Source organism: Balaenoptera musculus, chromosome 9 (assembly GCF_009873245.2).
Source record: "Balaenoptera musculus isolate JJ_BM4_2016_0621 chromosome 9, mBalMus1.pri.v3, whole genome shotgun sequence".
Classification (NCBI taxonomy): Eukaryota; Metazoa; Chordata; class Mammalia; order Artiodactyla; family Balaenopteridae; genus Balaenoptera; species Balaenoptera musculus.
Window position 1 is genome coordinate 3,080,104 of NC_045793.1, and position 20,880 is coordinate 3,100,983.

The 20,880-nt window shown below is 48.0% G+C and overlaps 1 protein-coding gene and 2 long non-coding RNA genes across 8 annotated transcripts in view; 1 reads left to right on the forward strand and 2 right to left on the reverse strand.

Annotated features, from left to right (window-relative positions):
* The window catches only part of PAXIP1 (PAX interacting protein 1), a 47,891-nt gene that overhangs the window by 24,706 nt on the left and 2,305 nt on the right, over positions 1 to 20,880 (forward strand). For 3 of the 4 annotated variants that reach the window (XM_036862825.1, XM_036862823.1, XM_036862824.1), the window contains 11 exons: positions 439 to 847; positions 1,333 to 1,427; positions 7,953 to 8,048; positions 8,977 to 9,114; positions 9,741 to 9,862; positions 10,283 to 10,467; positions 11,621 to 11,664; positions 12,828 to 12,898; positions 14,014 to 14,116; positions 15,168 to 15,336; positions 20,769 to 20,869. In XM_036862825.1, the coding sequence (XP_036718720.1) occupies positions 439 to 847; positions 1,333 to 1,427; positions 7,953 to 8,048; positions 8,977 to 9,114; positions 9,741 to 9,862; positions 10,283 to 10,467; positions 11,621 to 11,664; positions 12,828 to 12,898; positions 14,014 to 14,116; positions 15,168 to 15,336; positions 20,769 to 20,869 (1,533 nt within the window). The remainder of the gene's footprint in view (positions 1 to 438; positions 848 to 1,332; positions 1,428 to 7,952; positions 8,049 to 8,976; positions 9,115 to 9,740; positions 9,863 to 10,282; positions 10,468 to 11,620; positions 11,665 to 12,827; positions 12,899 to 14,013; positions 14,117 to 15,167; positions 15,337 to 20,768; positions 20,870 to 20,880) is intronic. The other variant, XM_036862826.1, reaches the window with a different exon arrangement.
* LOC118900466 lies at positions 856 to 2,502 on the reverse strand. 2 transcript variants are annotated; one of them, XR_005021159.1, is made up of 4 exons: positions 2,345 to 2,502; positions 1,709 to 1,817; positions 1,354 to 1,417; positions 856 to 1,256 (listed from the first exon to the last, which is right to left on the reverse strand). It is a non-coding gene; the product is annotated as an uncharacterized LOC118900466 (long non-coding RNA). The 2 variants fall into 2 exon arrangements; XR_005021160.1 differs by having other exon boundaries at positions 1,709 to 2,006.
* LOC118900467 lies at positions 18,159 to 20,822 on the reverse strand. Of its 2 annotated transcripts, XR_005021162.1 has the most exons (3): positions 20,684 to 20,822; positions 19,689 to 19,795; positions 18,159 to 19,332 (listed from the first exon to the last, which is right to left on the reverse strand). It is a non-coding gene; the product is annotated as an uncharacterized LOC118900467 (long non-coding RNA). The 2 variants fall into 2 exon arrangements; XR_005021161.1 differs by having other exon boundaries at positions 18,159 to 19,795.

Consider the following 20,880-nt stretch of genomic DNA (forward strand, 5'->3'; position numbering starts at 1 on the left):
GAAGCGGCAGCTGTGGGAAGGAGGCTTGGGTCCGGCTCTCCGGCTGCCGGTGCCTTCGTGGCCGGGCAGGAGGGGGCCCCAGAGGGACAAGGCCGCGCCCCGGGGCCGGTGAGGTCAGTGTGGCCGGACACCCGTCCCTCTGCTCTAGAGCACGTCAGCCACTTGAGCTTGTGTCGGTCAACTTTCACTCATCAGCTTATTCCATTTCACTTAGGTTAGTTTCACATTTTGGTGAAGATGTCTCACAATATGAATTTATCTGCTTCACTGAGACTGGCGATGCCTAGTGCACAGGAGACGACGGCGGTTGTGTTTGCACCGTGCGGTTAGCGAACGTCTGGCTGACGGCGTGTAGGGCGTGCCGTTGCCCTCCTGACGAGGGCGGGGAGCGCCCGCCAGCAGCTGCTGCTGACCGCCTCGCCTGATCTCTGTTTCCAGATCTTACAGTCCCTCGCAGCTCCGACGAAGACCTTAGAGCCGCAGGTGAACCACGGCCAGCAGGGCCACGCGAACGCAGCGCTGCTCAGCCAGGCGAAAGTGACCCCGGAGCCGCATCTGTCGCCGCCGCCACCGCCGCCGGCCCCGCCGCCCGTCCTGCACCTGCCGCCCCAGCAGGCCCTGCAGCTCCAGCAGCAGCCTTACCCGCCGCCGCCGCCGCACCCGTTTCGGCCGCCGCCGCAGGCCCACCAGCCTCAGTTCCCCCCGCAGCAGCAGGCGCTGCAGCACCAGCTCGCACACTTGCAGCAGCTCCAGCGCCTGCACCAGCAGCAGATGCAAACGCAGGCGCCCCAGGCCCTGCCGTGCCAGCCGCAGCACCAGCTGTTCGGACACGACCCAGCAGTAGAGAGTTAGTAATGTGCTTTCTTCCTTTTTCTTCTCCCAAAAGTCTCGTACTTACTTGGAGAGTGTTTGCGGGTAGGGTAAGGATTCATGCCAAAATAACGCTTAGAAAACGGGGAATGGGGGTCTCGTTACCTAACAGAGGAGGTAGTTACGAGGACGGAACAGTTAGATTTCTTTGGTACTTCGGGACGCCATACCCTGAGGTGAACACTGGCGTCCATAGAACATCAGGCCGCCGCAGGGACCAGCTCGGGATGCTCAGTGCCCAGGCAGGAGCCGTTGGTTTCATGTTCTCGGTCACTTGACGTAGACAGGCGAGCAGCTATGTTTGCAGCAGTGTGCCCGAGGTCCTCACCGTACTGGTGGATACGTGATGGTCAGGCGTGACTCGCTTCACACGTTCATAGTGAACTCTGCAAAATGAGCTTGCTTATGTTTTGTGCACACATTCATGGGGTTGGGACTTTACTTTTTATGATTCTATTCTAGTTCCAGAAGAAGGCTTCTTACTGGGATGTGTGTTCGCAGTTGCGGATTATCCAGAGCAGATGTCTGACAAACAGCTGCTGGCCACCTGGAAAAGGGTAAGGTTACCGAGATGCAGATACGTATACATATACATATACACATACATGTAATATCTGAAGGTGTTATGGGCATTTTTATTAACACCCCCCAGGACCTTGGGCAGATCCGCTGTCTGGGCTTCAGTTTTCCTAACTGTAAGGGGAAAAGGTTGGACTTTCTTAAGATTATTTTCAGTCCTGAAATTCTGAGTGGTACGGATGACTTGTGTATAACCGGGGGTGTGGGAAGAAGATCGGGTTTTGGTGCCCTCGGGTCGGGACCCTGGACTTACATGTACCTGTGTCATCTCTGTTCTCCAAAGGCGAGTGGTTGGAAGGGACCTCAGAGTCTTCTAGCCCAGGTGTGGAACTGAGTCCGTTGATTGATTTATTAGTTTGCACAGTGGCCTTTAAAGAAAAGGAAAAGTAAACACTTTCTCTTGCAGTGCCACAAATCAAAATTGAGTCCAATTTTCTTTAAAAACATGAGTTTGTGTGCTTCAGATGCATCTTCAGTGGGCTTCCCTGCAAGCATTGTTGGTGTTTAAGCCCCCGCCGCGTGCCAGGCACACTGTCAGACGCAGGGAACGCTGGTGACTGAACAGGAGCGAGGAAACCGTGAGACGGGTGGAGGAACAGCCGCACGCTCAGGTGGCGGTGAACAGCACGTTGGGTGCGGGAGAGCCTGGGGAAAGGCGCCAGCCGGGGCGGGTGCTTGTTAAGCAGAGGACCCCGTCTGTGAGGCCGAGGCCGAGTAAGAGTTCAGGGGAGGGAGGGGTCCCAGTGGAGAGAGTGGCGTTGGCACGGCCGCGGGGCTGCGGAAGGGGCGCGGCAGAGGGAGAGCACACTCTTGGGGCCGGGGTTAGGGTCGGGGTCCAGGAGGCATGGACGGCCGGAGACCAAGGCCAGGCCGTCCCTTCCAAGACCGGACTTACCTGGCACGTTGTAGGAACCGGAGTTTGCTCCCCATCGTCTTGAGAGCGTGTGGAGCGTGGGCAGGTGCGCGTTTGGCCGTGAGATGTTGGGCACGGGAGGCCGGGGAGGTGGCTGGGCTGGGGCTTGGTTGGGAAGCGCTGAGCACGCGAAGGAGGGCAGTCGCCAGGGGCAGGGGAGGAGACGCCTGTCTGAGTTACAACGGTGGACTTTTTTTTTTTTTTTTAATTATGGAAGTGTAGGGGGTAATGATATTTAGAAACTATCCCGAAAAAAAAAGTGGAACAAAATTCAAAGATAAGAAGAGGTTTGCTTTTGGTTTTGGGGGGTTTTGTTTTTGTTTGTTAGTTAAAGGGTTAGTTTGAGAGGTCCAAAATTAAATCCTAGAAGTTTGGGAACAGAGGAAATGAAGGCAAGAAAGTTGAAAGAAGGTCGCTTACAACTGAAGGGCGTTTCTGCAGATTGAAAGGAGAGAAGAGGGCGCTGTTGGGGCCGCCGTGGAAGCGCAGCGTGTGAGGGCCGCCCGGGCTCAGGGCTGAGGAGGCTACCAGCGGGACCTGGGCGGGTGTCTGGCTCTCAAAGGCAGCCCGAGATTCCCAGCCTGGGATGCCATATCCAGTCCGTCAGTCAGATGGGACTGTGGGATGAAGATATTTTCGGACTCCCCCAGTCAAAAACTGTGCCTGCCGTGTGCCGTTCTTACAAACGTGCCGTGCCAGCCGAGAGGAGGGTGTGGCCAAGGGTGGGGCGTGACCCAGAGCTGGGAAGGGATTCCGAGGGTGAGGGTGCAGGGCCGTCCAGACAGGCGTGAGAGTGGGTGGAGAGGGACCGGCCAACCCCGGAGCGGGGGGCGGCCTCCGGGAGGGACGGCACGGGGTGGAGGAGACAGGTCACCGGAGGGGCTGGACCGTGTTAAGCGGAGGTGACACTGCGTTCGTCTTCTTTTGCTGTGTGACGACTCCCCCGAGACTCAGTGACTTGAAACAACGGACGCTTACTACCCCGTGGTTCCTGTGTGGGCTGGAAGTCCTGAAGCGGCTTAGCAGGTGGCTAGAGCCCTGGCCCCCAGGAGGCTGCACCTGAGGGCTCTGCTGGGCTGCAGGAACCGCTTAGAATGCCGCCCCCGTGGCTCTTGGGGGGCCCACGCCCCCGCCCCGGGCCTCTCCAGGGAGCGCGTCTGCTCAGCATGGCGCTGGCTCCCCCGTGGCTTTGCTGAGGCCGCGTGCCGTCGCCCGCCGTGCTCTGTTGGTCTGGCCCACGCTCCAGGCCGAGTCCAGCCCTGGCCCCTGGAGGGAGGAGGGTCCGGAGACATGCTTTTGAGCCAGCACATTGCATTTCTTTGAAGAGTCTGGGAAAGAAATAGCAAAAGGTACATGGAAAGCTAAGAAGAAGACAGGTGAGAAGGAGGGGAATGAGGCATTTGTAAACACCAGGGAAAGCAAAAGTTGGTACCAGAAAGGAACTTCGTCCTGGCGTGCTGTGATAGACCAGGTGGCGAGGCGTACCGTATCAAATCCCAAAGGCTGATTGAAATAGGGACTGTGATAGAGCCAAATTAGGAAGGTGCACGTGTTTGTGTGCGTGTGTGTGCATGCGCGTGTGCGTGCATGCGTGCGTGTGTGCATGTGCATGCGCGTGTGTGCATGTGTGTGTGTGCGTGCGTGTGTGTGTGTGTGTTTTAGTTTCTGGGGGGAATGTGGCCTCCACAGTAGGAGGTTGGTAGATAACACCTAAAGCTAAAAGACAAAGAAATAGCATAGAATGTATTAGTTAGAGTATATTAATAATTACCAGAAGAAAGAGTTAAAGAGCTGGATATGGCAGCCTTAGGGGAGTGGAAAGTGAATGGGATAGCAAACTGCTGGCTTTGTCCTGGGCCTTATTAAACTATGTTTATGCATCACTGTAATCAACATAAAAATCAAATTTTAAAAGTAGTAAATGGAGAGGAGTGGATCAAGATGGCAGAGGAGTACAACGTGGAGCTCGCCTCCTTCCACAAATACGTCAGAAATACATCTACATGTGGAAACTGTTCTCACAGAATATCTACTGAATGCTGGCAGAAGACAGCGGACTTCTGAAGGGGCAAGAAAATCTCCACGTAACTAGGTAGGACAAAAGAAAAAAGAAAAAAAGGAGAGAAAGGAATCAGGATGGGACCTGTGCCCCTTGGAGGGAGCTGTGAAAGAGGAAAGGTTCCTGCACCCTGGGAGGCCCCTCCCTGTCAGGGAGATCAGCTGGGACAGAAAGGGAGCTTCCGAACATACAAAGAAGAACTTACACCAATCCTTCTCAGACTCTTCTAAAGGACTGAAGAGGAGGGAACACTCCCAAAGACCTTCTGTGAAGCCACCATCACCCTGATACCAAAGCCAGACAAAGACACTGCCAAAAAAGAAAATTACAGGCCAGTATCTTTGATGAACATAGATGGATGCAGAAATGCTCAACAAAGTATTAGCAAACCTAATCCAACAAAACATAAAAAAGATGATAACACCACGACCAAGTGGGATTCAGCCCAAGTTCACGAGGATGGTTCAGCATACACAAATCAATCAGTATCAGTACACCACATGATCAAAGGAAAAGACAGAAACCGCATGATCATCTCAATAGATGCAGAAAAAGCATTTGACGAAGTTCAGCATCCATTCATGATAAAAACTCTTACCAAAGTGAGTATAGAGGAACCAAAACATAATAAAAGCTATTTATGACAAACCCACAGCCAATACAATACTCAACAGTGAAGAGCTGAAAGCCCTCCTGCTAAAATCTGGAACAAGACAAAGATGCCCTCTCACCTCTTCTATTCAACATAGTTTTGGAAGTCCTAACCACAGCAATCAGACAAGAAATAAAAGGGTATCCAAATTGATCGGGAAGAGGTAAAATTGTCATTATATTCATATAACATACATACAGAAAACCCTAAAGACTCCACACAAAAATGAATTCAGCAAGGTAGGAGGAGGATACAACATACAGAAATCAGTTACATTTCTTTATACTAATAATGAAATATCAAAAAGGGAATGTAGAAAAAACAATTCCTTTTAAAATCGTACTCCCTAAAATAAAATACTTAGGAATAAACCTGGCCAAGGAGGTGAAAGACTTCCAGGCTGAGAACTATAAAACATTAATAAAGGAAATTGAAGATGACTGAAAGAAATGGAAAGCTATCCCATGCTCTTGGATGGGAAGAATTAATATTGTTAAAATGGCCATACTACCCAAAGCAATCTACAGGTTTAATGCCACCCCTATCAAATTACCCATGACATTTTCCACAACTAGAACAAATAATCCTAAAATTTATATGGAACCATAAAAGACCCAGAATTGCCAAAGCAATCCTGAAGAAAAAGAACAAAGCAGGAGGCATGACCCTCCCAGACTTCGGACAGTACTACAAAGCTACAATAATCAAAACAGCATGTGGTACTGGCACAGAAACAGACATATGGATCAGTGGCTCAATGGGCACGATAGAGAGCCCAGAAATAAACCCACACACCTACAGTCAGCTAATCTTCAACAGAGGAGGCAAGAATATACAAGGGAGAAGAGACAGTCTCTTCAGCAAGTGGTGTTGGGAAAACTGGACAGCTGCATGTAAATCAGTGAAGTTAGAACACACCCTCACACCTACACAAAAATAAACTCAAAATGGCTTAAAGACTTAAACATAAGACATGACACCATAAAACTCCTAGAAGAGAACACAGGGAAAACATTCTCTGATTTAAATCATACCAATGTTTTCTTAGGTCAGTCTCCCAAGGCAGTAGAAATAAAAGCAAAAATAAACAAATGGGACCTGATCAAACTTACAAGCTTTTGCACAGCAAAGGAAACCATAAACAAAATGAAAAGGTAGCCTACTGACTGGGAGAAAATCTTTGCAAATGATGCAACCGCCAAGGGCTTAATTTCCAAAATACACAAACAGCCTCATACAACTCAACCACAAAAAAAAAAACCCAATCGAAAAATGGGGTAGCAGACCTAAAATAGACATTTCTCTAAAGTAGACATAGAGATGGCCAATAGGCACACAAAAAGATGCTCAATATCACAAATTATTAGAGAAATACAAATCAAAACTACCATGAGGTACCACCTCACACAGGTCAGAATGGCCATCATTAAAAATAACAAATACAAATAACAAATTCTGGAGAGGGTGTGGAGTAAAGGGAACCCTCCTACACTGTTGTTGGGAATGTAAGTTGGTGCAGCCACTATGGAAAACAGTATGGAGGTTTGTCAAAAAACTAAAACTAGAGCTACTGTGTGATCCAGCAGTCCCACTGCTGGGCATAAACCTAGACAAAACTATAATTTAAAAAGACACACGCACCCCTGTGTTCATAGCAGCACTATTCACAATAGCCAAGACGTGGAAGCAACCTAAATGTCTGTCGACAGATGAATGGATAAGGAAGACGTGGTACATATCTACAACAGAACATTACTCAGCCGTAAGAAGGAATGAAATAATGCCATTTGCAGCAACATGGATGGACCTAGAGATGATCATACCGAGTGAAGTAAGCCAGAGAAAGACAGATATCATATGATATCACTTAGATGTGGAATCTAAAATGCTACACAAACGAACCTATCTACAAAACAGAAGCAGACTCATGAACACAGAGAACAGACTTGTGGTCGCCAAGAGGCAGCGGGTTGCGGGGGCGGATGGAGTGGGAGGGAGTGTGAGGTCAGCAGGTGTAAGCGAGCGCGCAGAGAATGGACAGATGGCAGGGTCCTGCTGTAGCGCACAGGGAGCTGCGTTCAACGTCCTGTGATAAACCGTAACGGAAAAGAATATTGTAAGAAAAGGATTTGTATATGTGTATGTGTAACTGAATCACTGTGCTGTGCACCTGAAACTAACACCACATTGTAAATCAACTAGACTCCAGTTTAAAAAACTTTTTTTTAATAAAAAATTTTAAGAAGTCGTAAATGAAATGGAATTGTTTTGTGGGGCAGGTCTTTTTTAACATATAAAATTCTCGCTCCTTTGGTATACAGCGTTTTAAATTTTGACCAGTTCCCCTTAGTGCCACACAACTACGTAACCACTGCAGTCGAGGTACGGGACAGTCCCCTCACCCCAAAAAACTGAATCTGTTTTTAAAAATAATTTTCTGGTGTTCACAGACTTCATTTTGACTTTTTTTTTTTTTCTTCCCCCTTTTAGAATAAAGTTTCTTAAAAGCAGTGATTCTAGCCCCGGGGGACGATTGGCAATGTCTGAAACATTTTTCACTGTCGCAGCTGGGGGAGTGTTGTTGGCGTCTCGGGGGGAGAGGTCTGTAGTGCCCAGTTGAGAAACCCTGTTTTAGAAAGACCATTCCACTTTCCCTCTGGAAATTCAGATGACATGGTGTTAAAGTTCATTTTTATTGTACAGTGCAGGGTGGAAAAGTCTGTAGATATAACTGATAACGTATCTTTTATACTTTTGGGGAACTAGACTATGAAAATGTATAATGGATTCTTTTAATAGCCGTCTTATTTGAAATTACAATTCTCCCTTCCCCTGGGCACTGGCAGTTGACTGTAACTCTGGGTCTTGTGCGTGTCTAGATAATCCAGGCGCACGGAGGTGCCGTGGACCCCACGTTCTCGAACCGCTGCACGCATCTGCTCTGTGAGAGTCAAGTGAGCGGGCTGTTCGCACAGGTGAGTGAGGGCTCAGCTGCGATGGGACCCAGTCTGTCCCTTCCTCTGGACCGTGTTAGCGTCCTGAGTGACTCTAGCGATGATCGTGTTTGGAAAGGACTCTTTTCTACCTCTAAAAACAGAAAATTACGTCTTACTAATTCTCAGCGGTCTTTGGTGGGATAGATAGGTACCTCTGTGGCCACCAGGCCTCTCTGTCTGAGGAACGGAGACGGGGAAGTCCCAGGTGGTGCTAGGGGAGCGTAGACGGCCTTCCGCTCCAGGCCAGGGCCGCGCTGAACGAAGAGCGGGCGGAAGCAGGATTTCTTAGCTGCTGGGGGATTCGTACGCAGGCCCGACCCGGTCCGTCCCCCGAGCTTCTGTGCCCCTGCAGAGCAGAAGCTTACCCCTCAGTATCGCCTGCTCTCATCGCCTGAAGCTTCATTTCTTCTCTTTGCTTAAAAACGTTATTTGTAGACAGACGGGTGTCAGTGTGTGTGACACACGGCCTCTGAGGAACCCCTGTTACCGAGTAGGTAGTGGTGCCCCTGGGGAGGTGCCCTGTGCTTAATTTTAGATGAGCAGTTACCTTCTTTCATGACTTGTGTGCAGGGCCCTCTGTGTTCTCATGGGGCGGTTTTAATTTTGATGATCAGAAATGTCATCTCCTTCCATGACTGCAGTTATTTCCAGGGTTGTCAGACGTGTAGCTCTTCTCCCGTGGTCGGCTCTTGTTCTTGGGTGGCCAGTAACATTTTCGGGGTGTGTTAAAATTAACCTGCGACACCCTTGTAGTTCATGACTTCAGTAAATTGAGTGCTAAGCTCGTGAAATTCCTTTATTTATAGGACTCCCATTAAAGGTGGCCTTGTTAGCTGTCCAGCCTTACAGTCTGTGTTTAGCCTGCAGTGAAAACCCCCGAGACCAGCCCGTGCTCTTGCGTTCGCAGGCGGTGAAGGAGAGGAAGAGGTGTGTCACGGCGCACTGGCTGAACGCGGTGCTGAAGAAGAAGCGGCTTGTGCCGCCCCATCGGGCCCTGCACTTCCCCGTGGCCTTCCCGCCCGGGGGGAGGCCGTGCTCCCAGCACGTAAGGCTCACCCCTCCTCCTCTGCCGGGCGGGCCCGTCTGCTCCCGTGCCCTCCGTGGGCTGCGAACGGCCCACTGGCCGGTGCCGAGCACGTTAGGCATCTTACTTCCTTCTGTTCTCCTGTAACAGTCGTGGCTTCCTGCACAGAGTCGCTCTTTCATTGATCCTCCTAAGTCTTTTGACCCCGTTTCATAAATTCCTGAAATAAAGCAAGCGTCTTACACCAGAAGTGGCTGCTGTTGGCCAGACGTTGTCACTTGTGGCTTCTCCCACTCGGCTGAGCTCAAAATTGGGATCAGTGAGGAGAGCTGACTACTATTTATACGCTTAATAGTATAACTTCATTAAGATTATCTGAACGGTGTCATAGTAACACAAAAATGGTTTTCCCACATTTGGTATGTTTGTTTTCCGTCTCCTTGCTGGCTGTGTGTGTAACATTTTCACCGTTAACAAAGTTCTGGTTTTGACATTCTTAGAGATGATGTCACTGGGTACCTCTCGTGATGCCAGAGAAGGGACGGAAACACACGTGTCTATAAAACAACTAAAATGTAGAAGAAAGAGTTGTGTTAACTGGGTTAAATTGTCGTTGTATTTTGGCCTTACTTGCTCTTTCTCCTCAGATTATTTCTGTGACGGGATTTGTCGACCGCGACAGGGACGACCTGAAGTTGATGGCTTACCTGGCAGGTGCCAAGTACACGGGCTACCTCTGCCGCAGCAACACGGTGCTCGTCTGTAAAGAGTAAGCGTGGTTCTGAAGCCGTCCTTGATCTTCGGTTTATGCACGCTGTAGCGGCTGTTTCAGCAATTCTGCATTTCTTAATATGTCATAGTTTTGTGACGGAAATCAGGGTGTGAAAACCAAAGTCTGTTAACAGGATAGCAACGATATTTATGATAATGCTAGCAGAAGAGTGAAATTAGATGAATTAATGAGGTGCAGTTTAGCCTAGGTAACAGCAGTAAGGTAAAGGTAGGCCTAGTGATGATCTCGTGACCCATGTGTACGCTTCCTTCCCAGCCAGGGTCGGCTCTGCAGAAACATCCCTGCCACTTCTAGCGTGAGAAAATGTGGACTGGCTTTGCTGAATATAAATATAAATTTGAACACAGAGAACTCTAACGTTTAATAAATGTGTTTTCTCTTCCAAAAAAAAAAAAGACCAACTGGTTTAAAGTATGAGAAAGCCAAAGAGTGGAGGATCCCGTGCGTGAACGCCCAGTGGCTGGGAGACATCCTTCTGGGGAACTTGGAGGCCCTGCGGCAGATCCAGTACGGCCGCTACACCACCTTCAGCCTGCAGGACCCCTTCGCCCCGGCTCCGCACTTGGTTTCAAACCTTCTGGGTAAGTGGGGCCGGTCCACGTTGCCGCCGGCTTGCGTGCTAAGCACCGGTCTTGGCTTCGGCCCTCTCATTATTCTGATTGCATTTCCCGTTTCCTCGCCACCCTGTCTTCCTCTGCGCTCTGCCCAGGAGTGTTTGTTGGTGTGTATTTTGGTTTGCTTTTTTTAAATGGGCTCTCAGAGGTAGAAGGGACGCACAGAAGCCCACTGATATGTCTTGAGCCGGCTCTGGTCTGTCCACGGCGCCCCGTGAGCCGTGGCCCGACTGTACACACTACAGCACTCGACGTTACTGCAGTCACTGAGCTGGACGTTACTCCAGAAAATGGGTGTTCAGTTCGAACACGGCTTTAACGTGCTGTCCCTCAGAGGAGCCCGTTAAGTTCCGGTCTGAACGGCTTCAGTCACGAGAAAGCTCGTCTTCATCTCGAGCTGTGGTCTGCTTGCTTCCCTGTGGCGCACCTGCTGGTGTGACGCCACCGGGTCCTCCGCGGACACGCGCCCTCGCTGCTCAGCGCGGTCGCCGCCCGGCGCGCTGTGGTCCGTGGTGTCAGCCCCCTCGTCGCGGTCGGTTTCTTAGAAGCCGGACTGTGTGGCTCCCAGAACTGGCCGGGGGGACAGCACATGCGGGCCGGGCAGCCTCTGCCGCGCTGCGTGCCCGCTTCGCTCAGGGCTGCCTCGCACGCAGAGCTAGGCCCCCGCGGGCTCTCCGGGAGCCGCCACCCCTCACTGCAGCTGCTGAGTAACAGTCCTCACACTTTCCCCTTCTTAAAGGTTGTCCGCCAAGCCGCCGTGTGTCCAGGATTACCTGCCTCCTGAAAGGGCTTTTTGTGTTGTTGTTGTTCTTGTTGATGGTACACTTCCTTTTTTTTTTTAATTGGAGGATAGTTGATTTACAGTGTTGTGTAAGTTTCAGGTGTACAGCAAAGTGAATCAGTTCTACGTATATGTGTATCTTCTTTTTTATTTTTTTAAGATTCTTTTCCCATGTAGGTCATTACAGAGTATTGAGTAGAGTTCCCTGTGCTCTGCAGTAGGTCCTTGTTAGTTATGTTTCATATATAGTAGTGTGTGTATGTGTCATGAAAAGGCTTTTGTAACACGGCTTATCTATTTACACAGTATATCTGAAAAGTAACCCGTTTCTCTCTTTAGATGCTTGGAGAGTTCCATTGAAAGTGTCAGCAGAGTTGCTGATGGTATGTCAAGCTAATAACCTTACTTTGGCTGTTACTGTGTATTATACACATGCAGGAGGGATACATTTGTATTTGTAAATTAAAAATTCTTTTAGTAGTTTGTCACCATAACAAATGAGGGCTGTACCTTCTCGCCTGTCGTAGCTGTTTAGTGTACCCTGCGTCTTTTTTTTTCTTAATTGATGATATTGTCAGTTATTCATATTTGTACACGTTAGGAACATTATCGCTTCAAAGAGCTATACGATTGCTTAAAGAATTGGAGAGCTGAGTGAGTGAGACGACATGTTTCCATAGGGTCAGGGAGGCAAGAGCTGGGGCGTTAGTGCAGTAGCCCTGGACCCACAGCTCACTCTGCAGGAGCCCGGACCTCACCGTGATGGGACCGTCCCCACATGTCCCAGGTGGGGTTCCAGCCCACTGGCTGAGCTCTGATAGGGCACCTTCAGGAGGGTCCGTTCTGGACCTGAAGGCCAGCCGTTGTTTGTTACCCAACAAGTGAGGGGGGCCGTCTGCACTCTCATCTCAGATTGAGAGGTCATTGCTTCAAGTAGTAAAACAGAGAGAAAGTGTATTTGTGGACGAAGGTCTGCATAGAGGTGAGGCAGGGGTGAAGGCTGACTGGGGGGGTTCCTCCGGGGCACTGGCTTCCCCCCGCCCTTCGGCTCAGCGTGTCCGCAGGTCAGGGGCTCCAGCTGGTTCCAGGAACGTGGGCGCCCCGCGCCTGGGGACCGGAGCGGCCTTCAGCACCTTGCCCCGCCCTCCAGAGCACTGTGACCCGATCGTCCTGAACCCTCATGGGTGACAGTTCAGGAAGGGTCTCGTTTTGGGGATGTAGTTGCAATGAGTATGTTTTCTAACTTCCAAACTGAGACACAAGACAAAATATTTAAGTGAAAAGTGTTCTGAAAAGTTCAAGGTTGAGGATTAAATCCGTAACATGAACAGAGAGAGGGGTGAGACGTTTTAAAGAACTGCTGCGTCTGGTGAATAAAGAGGGCGCCAGCCCAGGGCTTCCCTGGAAGGCTCGCATGTGCCTGTCTCTCGGCTGGCGAGGCGTGGTGGGCGCGTGTGTCTCGTACGCGGTGGGGTAGGTGGAAAGCTCTCGGGAGCTACTGTATGACTGGGGAGACTGATTAAAGGAAATCATATTTTAATCACAGGGTGTACGACTACCTCCCAAACTGAAGCAGAATGAAGCAACTAATATCCAGCCCTCTTCCAAAAGAGCCAGGTATGAACAATCGCCTTTTTTTTTTTTTTTTTTAATGGTTGATGAGCTTTTACAGGTTTGTTTTAGAAAATGGTGGCAGTTGGGAAAGTTCCTGAAATGTTCACAGTGAATAGGATTTGGAAGGATTTGCTGATTACATCACAGCTTTATCGTGGCACGTCTCATTTCGTTGCTGGAGATAAACAGGGAATAGCCAGTGTTTTTTCCTTTCTTATTAAAAAAACAGTTGAATCGTCTCCTTTAACCAGAAGCGCGCCAGGACCCCCGGTGTGTAAAACATGAGCTGCTGTGGTGGAACGGGGGTGGGGGACTGGGACCCGCTCCGGGCGTCCTCGGTGTGGCCCCGGGAGCCTGCGTCCCGACCCCTGGCCCGGCGGGGTGGGAGGGACGGCGCCCCCTCGGCCGCGGGTCGGTGCGGAGTGGCGGTGTGCAGACCTGCGCTGGCCTCACCTGGTAGAGAGAAGCCGGCAGTTTCGTTAGAACCAGAGGCCCTCCAGCCGCGCTGAGCGAGGTCTTCCTCTCGCCCCGCTCCTCCGCTCTCCCTCTCGCCGTTCCCCACATCCACACAGTCTGGGAATTGTTGGATTTCTTAGTAAAAGCCTAATTATGTGATTATGTATGTCATTAAAATGCCACAAGTAAATTTTTTTTAATTGAATAGACTGTCTCAAATATAAGCTAAAAATAGGATTTGAGAAAATTTAAGGAAATGAAAAAGACTGAGGTTTAATTTAAAATGTGTGCTTGAGTCAAACAGCTTTGTTCTGTGCCTTCTGGGTTGAGACAGGGCAGGTGGAAGACACGGGACTAGAGCCCTGGGGTGGGGGGCTCCCACTCTTCAGGACCAGCAAGGCCAGTGAGAGGGCGGGGGCGGGACTGAGGAGGAAGTGGGGCGTTGATTGGCTGCTGCCCTTGGAGGTGCCACACACAGTCCTTTTGGGGGTGGCTTTGTGTAAATGGTGGGAAAGAGAAAAAGAGCAGGTAAGTCATTGCATTTTCCCTTTAAGGAAAGAAAACCCCACACACTTAAAGCTTGTTAAAGCTATTAAAATCCCGTTTGCTAAAGAACATTTTTAAGTAAATAATAGGCGTTCTTTTCTATGTGTATTTTATAGAATTGAAGATATACCACCTCCCACTAAGAAGTTAACACCAGAATTGACCCCTTTTGTGCTTTTCACTGGATTTGAGCCTGTTCAAGTTCAACAGTATATTAAGGTGAAATTTTATTCTATTTTGCATAAGGATTTTTAGGAATGTTCCTTTCTGTTTATATTTGCTTTAGGCCAGCAGTCTAATTAAACTAACATTTAATCAGGAATATCATGTTATAAGTGTTTACAGTGTGTATCTATAAACTGCGGGTCATCATTACCTCATCATTGACTTCCCGCCTCATTCTTGCTACTGCTTCGTACTTAGATACTCGCTTTCTTATTAGGAGAAAAACGATTTAGGTGAGTAGACCGAGAACCATTTCTATAATCATGTGAACATTATTAGCAAGGCCGCTCGGACATCATTTTCATAAAGACATTAGCTTAAAAGAGTAGTTGTGCCTCTTCAGGTTTTCTGATTGAATCTACAGTCTTTCAAGACTTGTTTTCTTGGGTAGCAGTGTAGGCCCAAGAGGCAGTGGTGTATTTGTGTATTTAGGTAAATAAACTTCTTGGACGTAACACCAGGAGGGATTATGGGATTTTGTTTTGTTATTTTGGGGACAGGGGAGGGTGATGGTTAAGAATATGAGTTGACCTGTATTACATGGATTCATACGGTCTACTTTTTTTTTTTTTTTAAGGAAAAGAAAAAATTATAAATGCTATAAGTTTAGTGTAATTTATTTTCTTTACTTTTAAATTTGAGTATAGTTAAAGAGATCATCTTTTATATGTTTATGTCTTCTCAGTCAATTCTTAGGTCATCATTTCTTAAAATAGAGACAGTATTTTAACATGCCTCAATAACACTCATTTCAGCTTAGAAAGCCTGGGCAGATTTGCCCCTTATGAAACGAGCTGTGTTGTTTTCAGAATTTTACTTATTTGTAGGGATGTCTTATTTAATCTTGATCTGCACAGCATTGATCAGGGAAGTGTACATCGTCAAGCCTAGTTTTCGCTTTCCGCCTACAATGGCGTGGGTTTGGTTTCACCTGCTGCACCATTTTCCATGGCCGACAACCTGTTCATAGTCTTAGACGCGTCCCAGGCCGTGTGCGGCTCCGTAGGCCCAGCTCTCACCTCTGGTCTGTGTGTGTGACCCCCAGAAGCTCTACATTCTTGGCGGGGAGGTCGCCGAGTCTGCGCAGAAGTGCACCCACCTCGTCTCCAGCAAGGTGACGCGCACCGTGAAGTTCCTGACGGCCGTCTCCGTGGTGAAGCACATCGTGACTCCGGAGTGGCTGGAGGAGTGTTTCAAGTGTCAGAAGTTCATTGGTGAGTAGCAGCATCCGCACCTCAGTGAACTTACTCCAAGAAAAAACCCTTTTAATTTGGCATTATCTCCATTTGCATCCCAGCAAACATCTAGTTCATTTTTCAACTCTTTGTTATTTATCCATGTAAATTCATAAACTTATTCCGTGGTCCAGTCATCTGATTGATATCTTTGCATCTTACCATGAAATGTAGAGGTTTTGGTAATTTGGAAGGTATTGGGGGAAGAATAAGCTCTGCATCCCTGCCATGTTGTTTCCTGATGTGAGCGTATTTTGTTTGGAACGCTGGCTGTCGAATGAGGTTCCACACGCAGTACAGCGCACGGCGGGGAGCCCGGCAACGTCCTGGGAACGTCAGGGCAGGTGGGAGGGTCAGCGTGTCCCTCCCTTGCCCGTCTCCCGCCGTCCAGGGCACCGAAAGTGAAATCCTGTTACTGGCAGTGACACTTAGAGATAGGTTTTTTCTTAGATTAGTCAGTGCACCCAAGTGTTTTTAGAACCTTGCTAATCAGCACAGAGTGAATATGATTCCAAGTGACTTTTCTCCGCGGAATAGATTTGCAGCTTCGTCTCACGTGTGTTTCCTCTGTGAGGGCACTTCACAGCCCATTGCCCTCAGGGCACTGGACAGCACTGTGCTTGCAGGCCGATTAAACAGCAAAAATCACTGACAAAAGCACAAAAATGTGAGGAAAGTAGCACTAAACGGACCACAGAAGGACCCGTGTTCTCAGAATGAGCTGACCCATGGCGAGCACCGCTGTGTCGGCCCCAGCGGGAAGCGCCACGTGGGCAGCTCTGCCACGTCCACAGAGAACTGGAAAGCACCACAGATGCTGGTTTTGAGGTTACAAATAAATTGTACCGAGTGGGCGTAGTCACAAATACAAAAATCCACAAATAACGAGGATCAACTATATTATGTAGTGTTTAGAAATTTTCAGTTGAGATTTTAGAAATTTTTTTCTTAAAAGATACTATGAAATATAAAACCTAACAATGCGGGCAGAAGAAGAAAAATGTAGAAACAATACCATAAAAGTAGATTAGCTCTCAATTTTGCATGAGAGTTATAAAGTTCAGAATGAGAGAGTCTGTTCTTTAATTGAAATTTGAGTTGCTTAATTTATCAAGCATACCAGTCTGTGAAAACAAACATTTTTTACCTGTTTATGAAAGTTATAACAATTCATATTTGATGGGCAGTTTTAGCTGACTTTCATTTCTTTATGGCCTTATTAATGTTTGCTGTGTTGATTTCTGAGGGTTTATGAGGTGGTTCTGGTCTTATTATAAACAATATTCAATATTGAATAGTCAAACACATTTCATATTTGATCCCTCAAATTTCAGGATTTCTTAACTTTTCCAGATTGTCATATAGTTGGAATTACACAGGATGCAGCCTTTTCACGTTGGCTTCTTAGTCACATGCATTTATGTTTCCTCTGTGTCTTCTTAGCTCATGTCTTTTTAGCACCAAAGACTATCCCACTGTCTGGATACCCTCAGTTTATTTATCCACTCACCTACTGAAGGGCATCTTGGTTGCTTCCAAGTTTTGGCAATTACAAATAAAGCTGTATTCTGTCTGCAGCTTTTGTGCGGATGTAAGTTTTCAACTCGTTTGGCTAAATACCAAGCAGTGCAATTGCTGAATCATATGAGAGTAGGTTTAGTTTTGTAAGAAACCATCAAACTGTCTCCCAAAGCGTTGGTACCAGTTTGCTTTCCCATCAGCAGAGTTCCTGTTGCTCCACATCCTCGCCAGCATTTGGGGTTGTCAGTTTCTGACCATTTTAATAGTTGTGTGGTGGTACCTCATTTTTGTTTTAATTTGCATTTCCCTGATGACATACCGTGTTAAGCGTGTTCTCATGTGTTTATTTGCTATCTGTATATCTTCTGTGTTCACGCATCTGTTCAGATCTTTTGTCCATTTTCTAACTGGGTTCTCTTATTGTTGAGTTTTGAGAGTTCTTTCTTTGTATATTTTGGGTAACAAACAGTCCTTTATCAGATGCATCTTTTGCAAATATTTTCTCCCAGTCTGTGGCCTGTCTTCTCATTCTCTTGACATTGTCTTTGACAGAGTGGAAGTGTTCGATTTTAATGAAGTCCAGGTTGTCAGTTATTTCTTCCATGGGTCATGCCTTTGGTTTTGTATCTAGTCATCACTGTACCCAAAGCCATCTTGGTTTTCTCCTGTTACCTTTTAGGAGTTTTAGTTTTGTGTTTTACATTTAGATCTGTGGTCTGTTTTCAGTTACTTTTTGCGAAGGTGTAAGGTCTGTGTCTAGATTCAGCGTGTGTGTGAACATCCACTTGTCTGTCCCCTTGTGCTCGCTGCCTGTGCTCGTAGGCAGAGTGGGGGTCTGCACTGAGCTCTCGTGGTGTCCATCCATCTGTCCTTTCACCCAGAGCTTTACAGTGCGTCTGGAAGTCGGGTCCTCAGTCTCCCAGCTTTGCTCTTCTTGAGTTGGCTGTGCTGTGCCTTTTGTGTTGTCATATAAACTTTAAAATCATTTAGCTGATATCCACTAGTCATTTACTTTTAATACAGACTTGAGACATTTTGTTTTGCCAAAAGTTGACATTTTGAGGTTGTTCCTGAAATTTCTCAAGAAGAATACTAACCTTAGGTTATTAGTTCTGGCAGTTGTTAGTATCTGAAATTTTGCATTCTGATTCATTTCTTACTTTTTTCCATCTTTTAACGTTTTATGGATTTTTTTTAAAACCAATTTGGCTTTTGAATTTAAAAAATTTTTTTGAAATAATCAATCAATCATCAATCACCCAGTTGCCTATATAGTACAGACATAGCTTCTTTTTCCTGACCCATTAGAGAGTCCATTGCCCAAATAATGCTCCGTTATCCCCAACACCTCAACGCGTGTTTCCTACAGACAGACAAGGACGTGCTCGTAGATGGCGCGGCACGGCCAGAGTCAGTCAGGAAATCAGCATCGATCCATCGCTGCCGCCTCATCCTGACGTCCTCATCCCCATTCAGATCCACCCGTTGTCTCAGCGTCGCCCCTTAGAGAAGGACCTAGTTGTGAATCACACGTTGCGTTTAGTCTCCTTGAGTCTGGGAAGGGCCCCTTGGTCTGTTCTTGTCACTTGAAGAAGACGACGTCTGGTCAGTTAGGTCGGTCACTGTACAGAACGCCCTCCGTCTGGTGTGTGTGCTGTCTCCTCCCGAGGGGGGGCAGGTGGCGTCTGTGGTGGGACCGTCACATGGCTGCCGTCTCCCCCCACCTCGCATCCTGCCAGGGGCTGCACGGTGCGGGCTTGTTGTCCTGCGGGTGGTTTCACGGTGGTCCCTCGGCGCAGGTGCAAGCCGGCCAGGCTTCTTGACGAGTCATTTATGGGAAGCACTTTGAAACTTTGCAGATACTGCTGTTCCCTGTCAGACTTTTGATTTATTCCCTTATTTCCCCACACGCTCTCCTTTCTATCTCGTTGTTATCGTCTTGTTGTCACCGACCCTCACATGGTCCCCACCGTGACCAGGGATTGCCGCTCAGGCTGGCTTCCGTGTCCACCTCTCCTGTCGAGTTGACCACCTGGTAGCTTTTGGCAAAACAAGAATGTTCTAGGCTCGCCTTATGCTCTTCTGCCCTGGTTCCGCACCAGCGTTTTCCCAAGGATCCCCGAGTCCTTTCAGTGTAAACTGGGCATGGACGGACGGTGCTCGGGGCCCTTGGGTGTTGCTCCTGCTGCAGCCTCTTTCCACTTCCTGTGTCTGTCTGGCCGATGCCAGTCTATCTGCCACCACAGGCTTCGTCCTTGTCTCCTCCCGTCCTTTGTCTGTAATCCTTTCTCCAGCAACAGTGAGAAGCCCGGCTTCCTGTGTCCTAGTGAACACGTTAAGTGACTTGATCAGCTGCACTGTACACAGCCCGCCCCATGCCGGCCACCGCTGCGCCCGGCCCTGCAGCCCCGACTGGGCTCTGACGCCCTCGGGGCCCGACTGACAGCTTTAAAGCTGGATTGTTCAACAAGGGGTAGGGGGTAATTTTGGAATTTTGCATTTAATTTATATAGTTTGAGACACCAATTTTATAATCTCTTTCTGGAAGACCCATGTCCTTTGTGCTGCTGTGAAAAGTTTAGTTTTCAGGTTGACTCTTTCTACAGATTCTTAGCAAGTTAATGCAACTCTGCTGCTCCTTTTAGAAAACCAAAATGTCAGCATCTCCTCTGGGACAGGATTTGTTTTAGCTACTTTGTTATATTTCAGTGTCATTGTCTCTTATCATAAATATGAACTACTTCTTGGTACTCCCTCATAGTTCTCCAGAAGGCATATCAACCTTGATTTTGCCGTGGACACTTACTTACATTTCAGATATATCACTTCAGGGACTCCCCTGGTGGTCCAGTGGTTAAGACTCCGTGCTCCCAATGCAGGGGGCCCAGGTGCGATCTCTGGTCGGGGAACTAGATCCCTAAAAAAAAAGATCCCACGTGCTGCAACTAAGACCTGGCACACCCTAAATAAATAAATATTTAAAACAAAACAAATACATCACTTCATGCCTCAGTACGTTTTTGTTCATTTTTTCATTCATTGTTTTAGGAATTCTTACCGTCTTCCACCTGAACCAGTAGAGCTAGTGCCGTATTTATCTGCTGATAGCTGATCCATTTTGTATTTCTAGCAGTTGTTAGATTTCAGCATTTCTTTAGTGACATGATTGCTCTTGCCCAGTGGTCCTTGAGCTCAGACTGGTTTTTACATTTTTCAGGCATTGTTTCAAAAAAAGAAGGGCATGTCACAAAAGTATGTGGCCTACAATGTGTGTCACCCGACTGACCCTGACCCTAGACTCACCCTGCTTTGGGCTGTGTTACACAGTTTGGTTATTATGATGAAATGAAGAAGAAATAATTTTCTGAACGAGATGTATTTCATAAGAAGATTAAAATATTTTGTGATCTTTACCTTTTGACAAATTAGATATTTCTTAATTAAGAATTCTTACATCTTCAAAATTTGGTAAAACATTCTTTATAAATCGCTGTACATATTCATAGATTTAAAAGGAACGTGTTTTTGGTAAATCTCAGCTAATTGAGTCTAATGGCTCTGGAGCCAGGACTGGAGCTCTTGCCCCGGGTCTGTGGGCTTGCAGAGCTGTGAGCGCCCTGGGACAGTGTGACATTACAGCTGAGGGGTGTGGAGGGGCCAGAGCTCTCAGTATGCTAAGAAACACTGACCGAGGAGGGACAGTGTCTTCGGCCTGTTTTCAGGAGAAAAGTAACTGACAAATACAACACATGAGGCTTTTGTTCCCAGGTGTCACAGGTAACTGTGAGCCGTGAATCACACGCACCTGCCTGGGGGCGGCCTGGAGCAGGTGGCACTGTGCGTCCCGGGCGCCGTGCACTGTTGGCACAGTGGGCTGTTCTCTTTTCCAGATGAGCAGAACTACCTTCTCCGAGACGCTGAGGCCGAGGTGCTTTTCTCTTTCAGTCTGGAGGAGTCCTTGAGGAGGGCACGCGTGTCTCCGCTCTTCAAGGTACGCTTGGA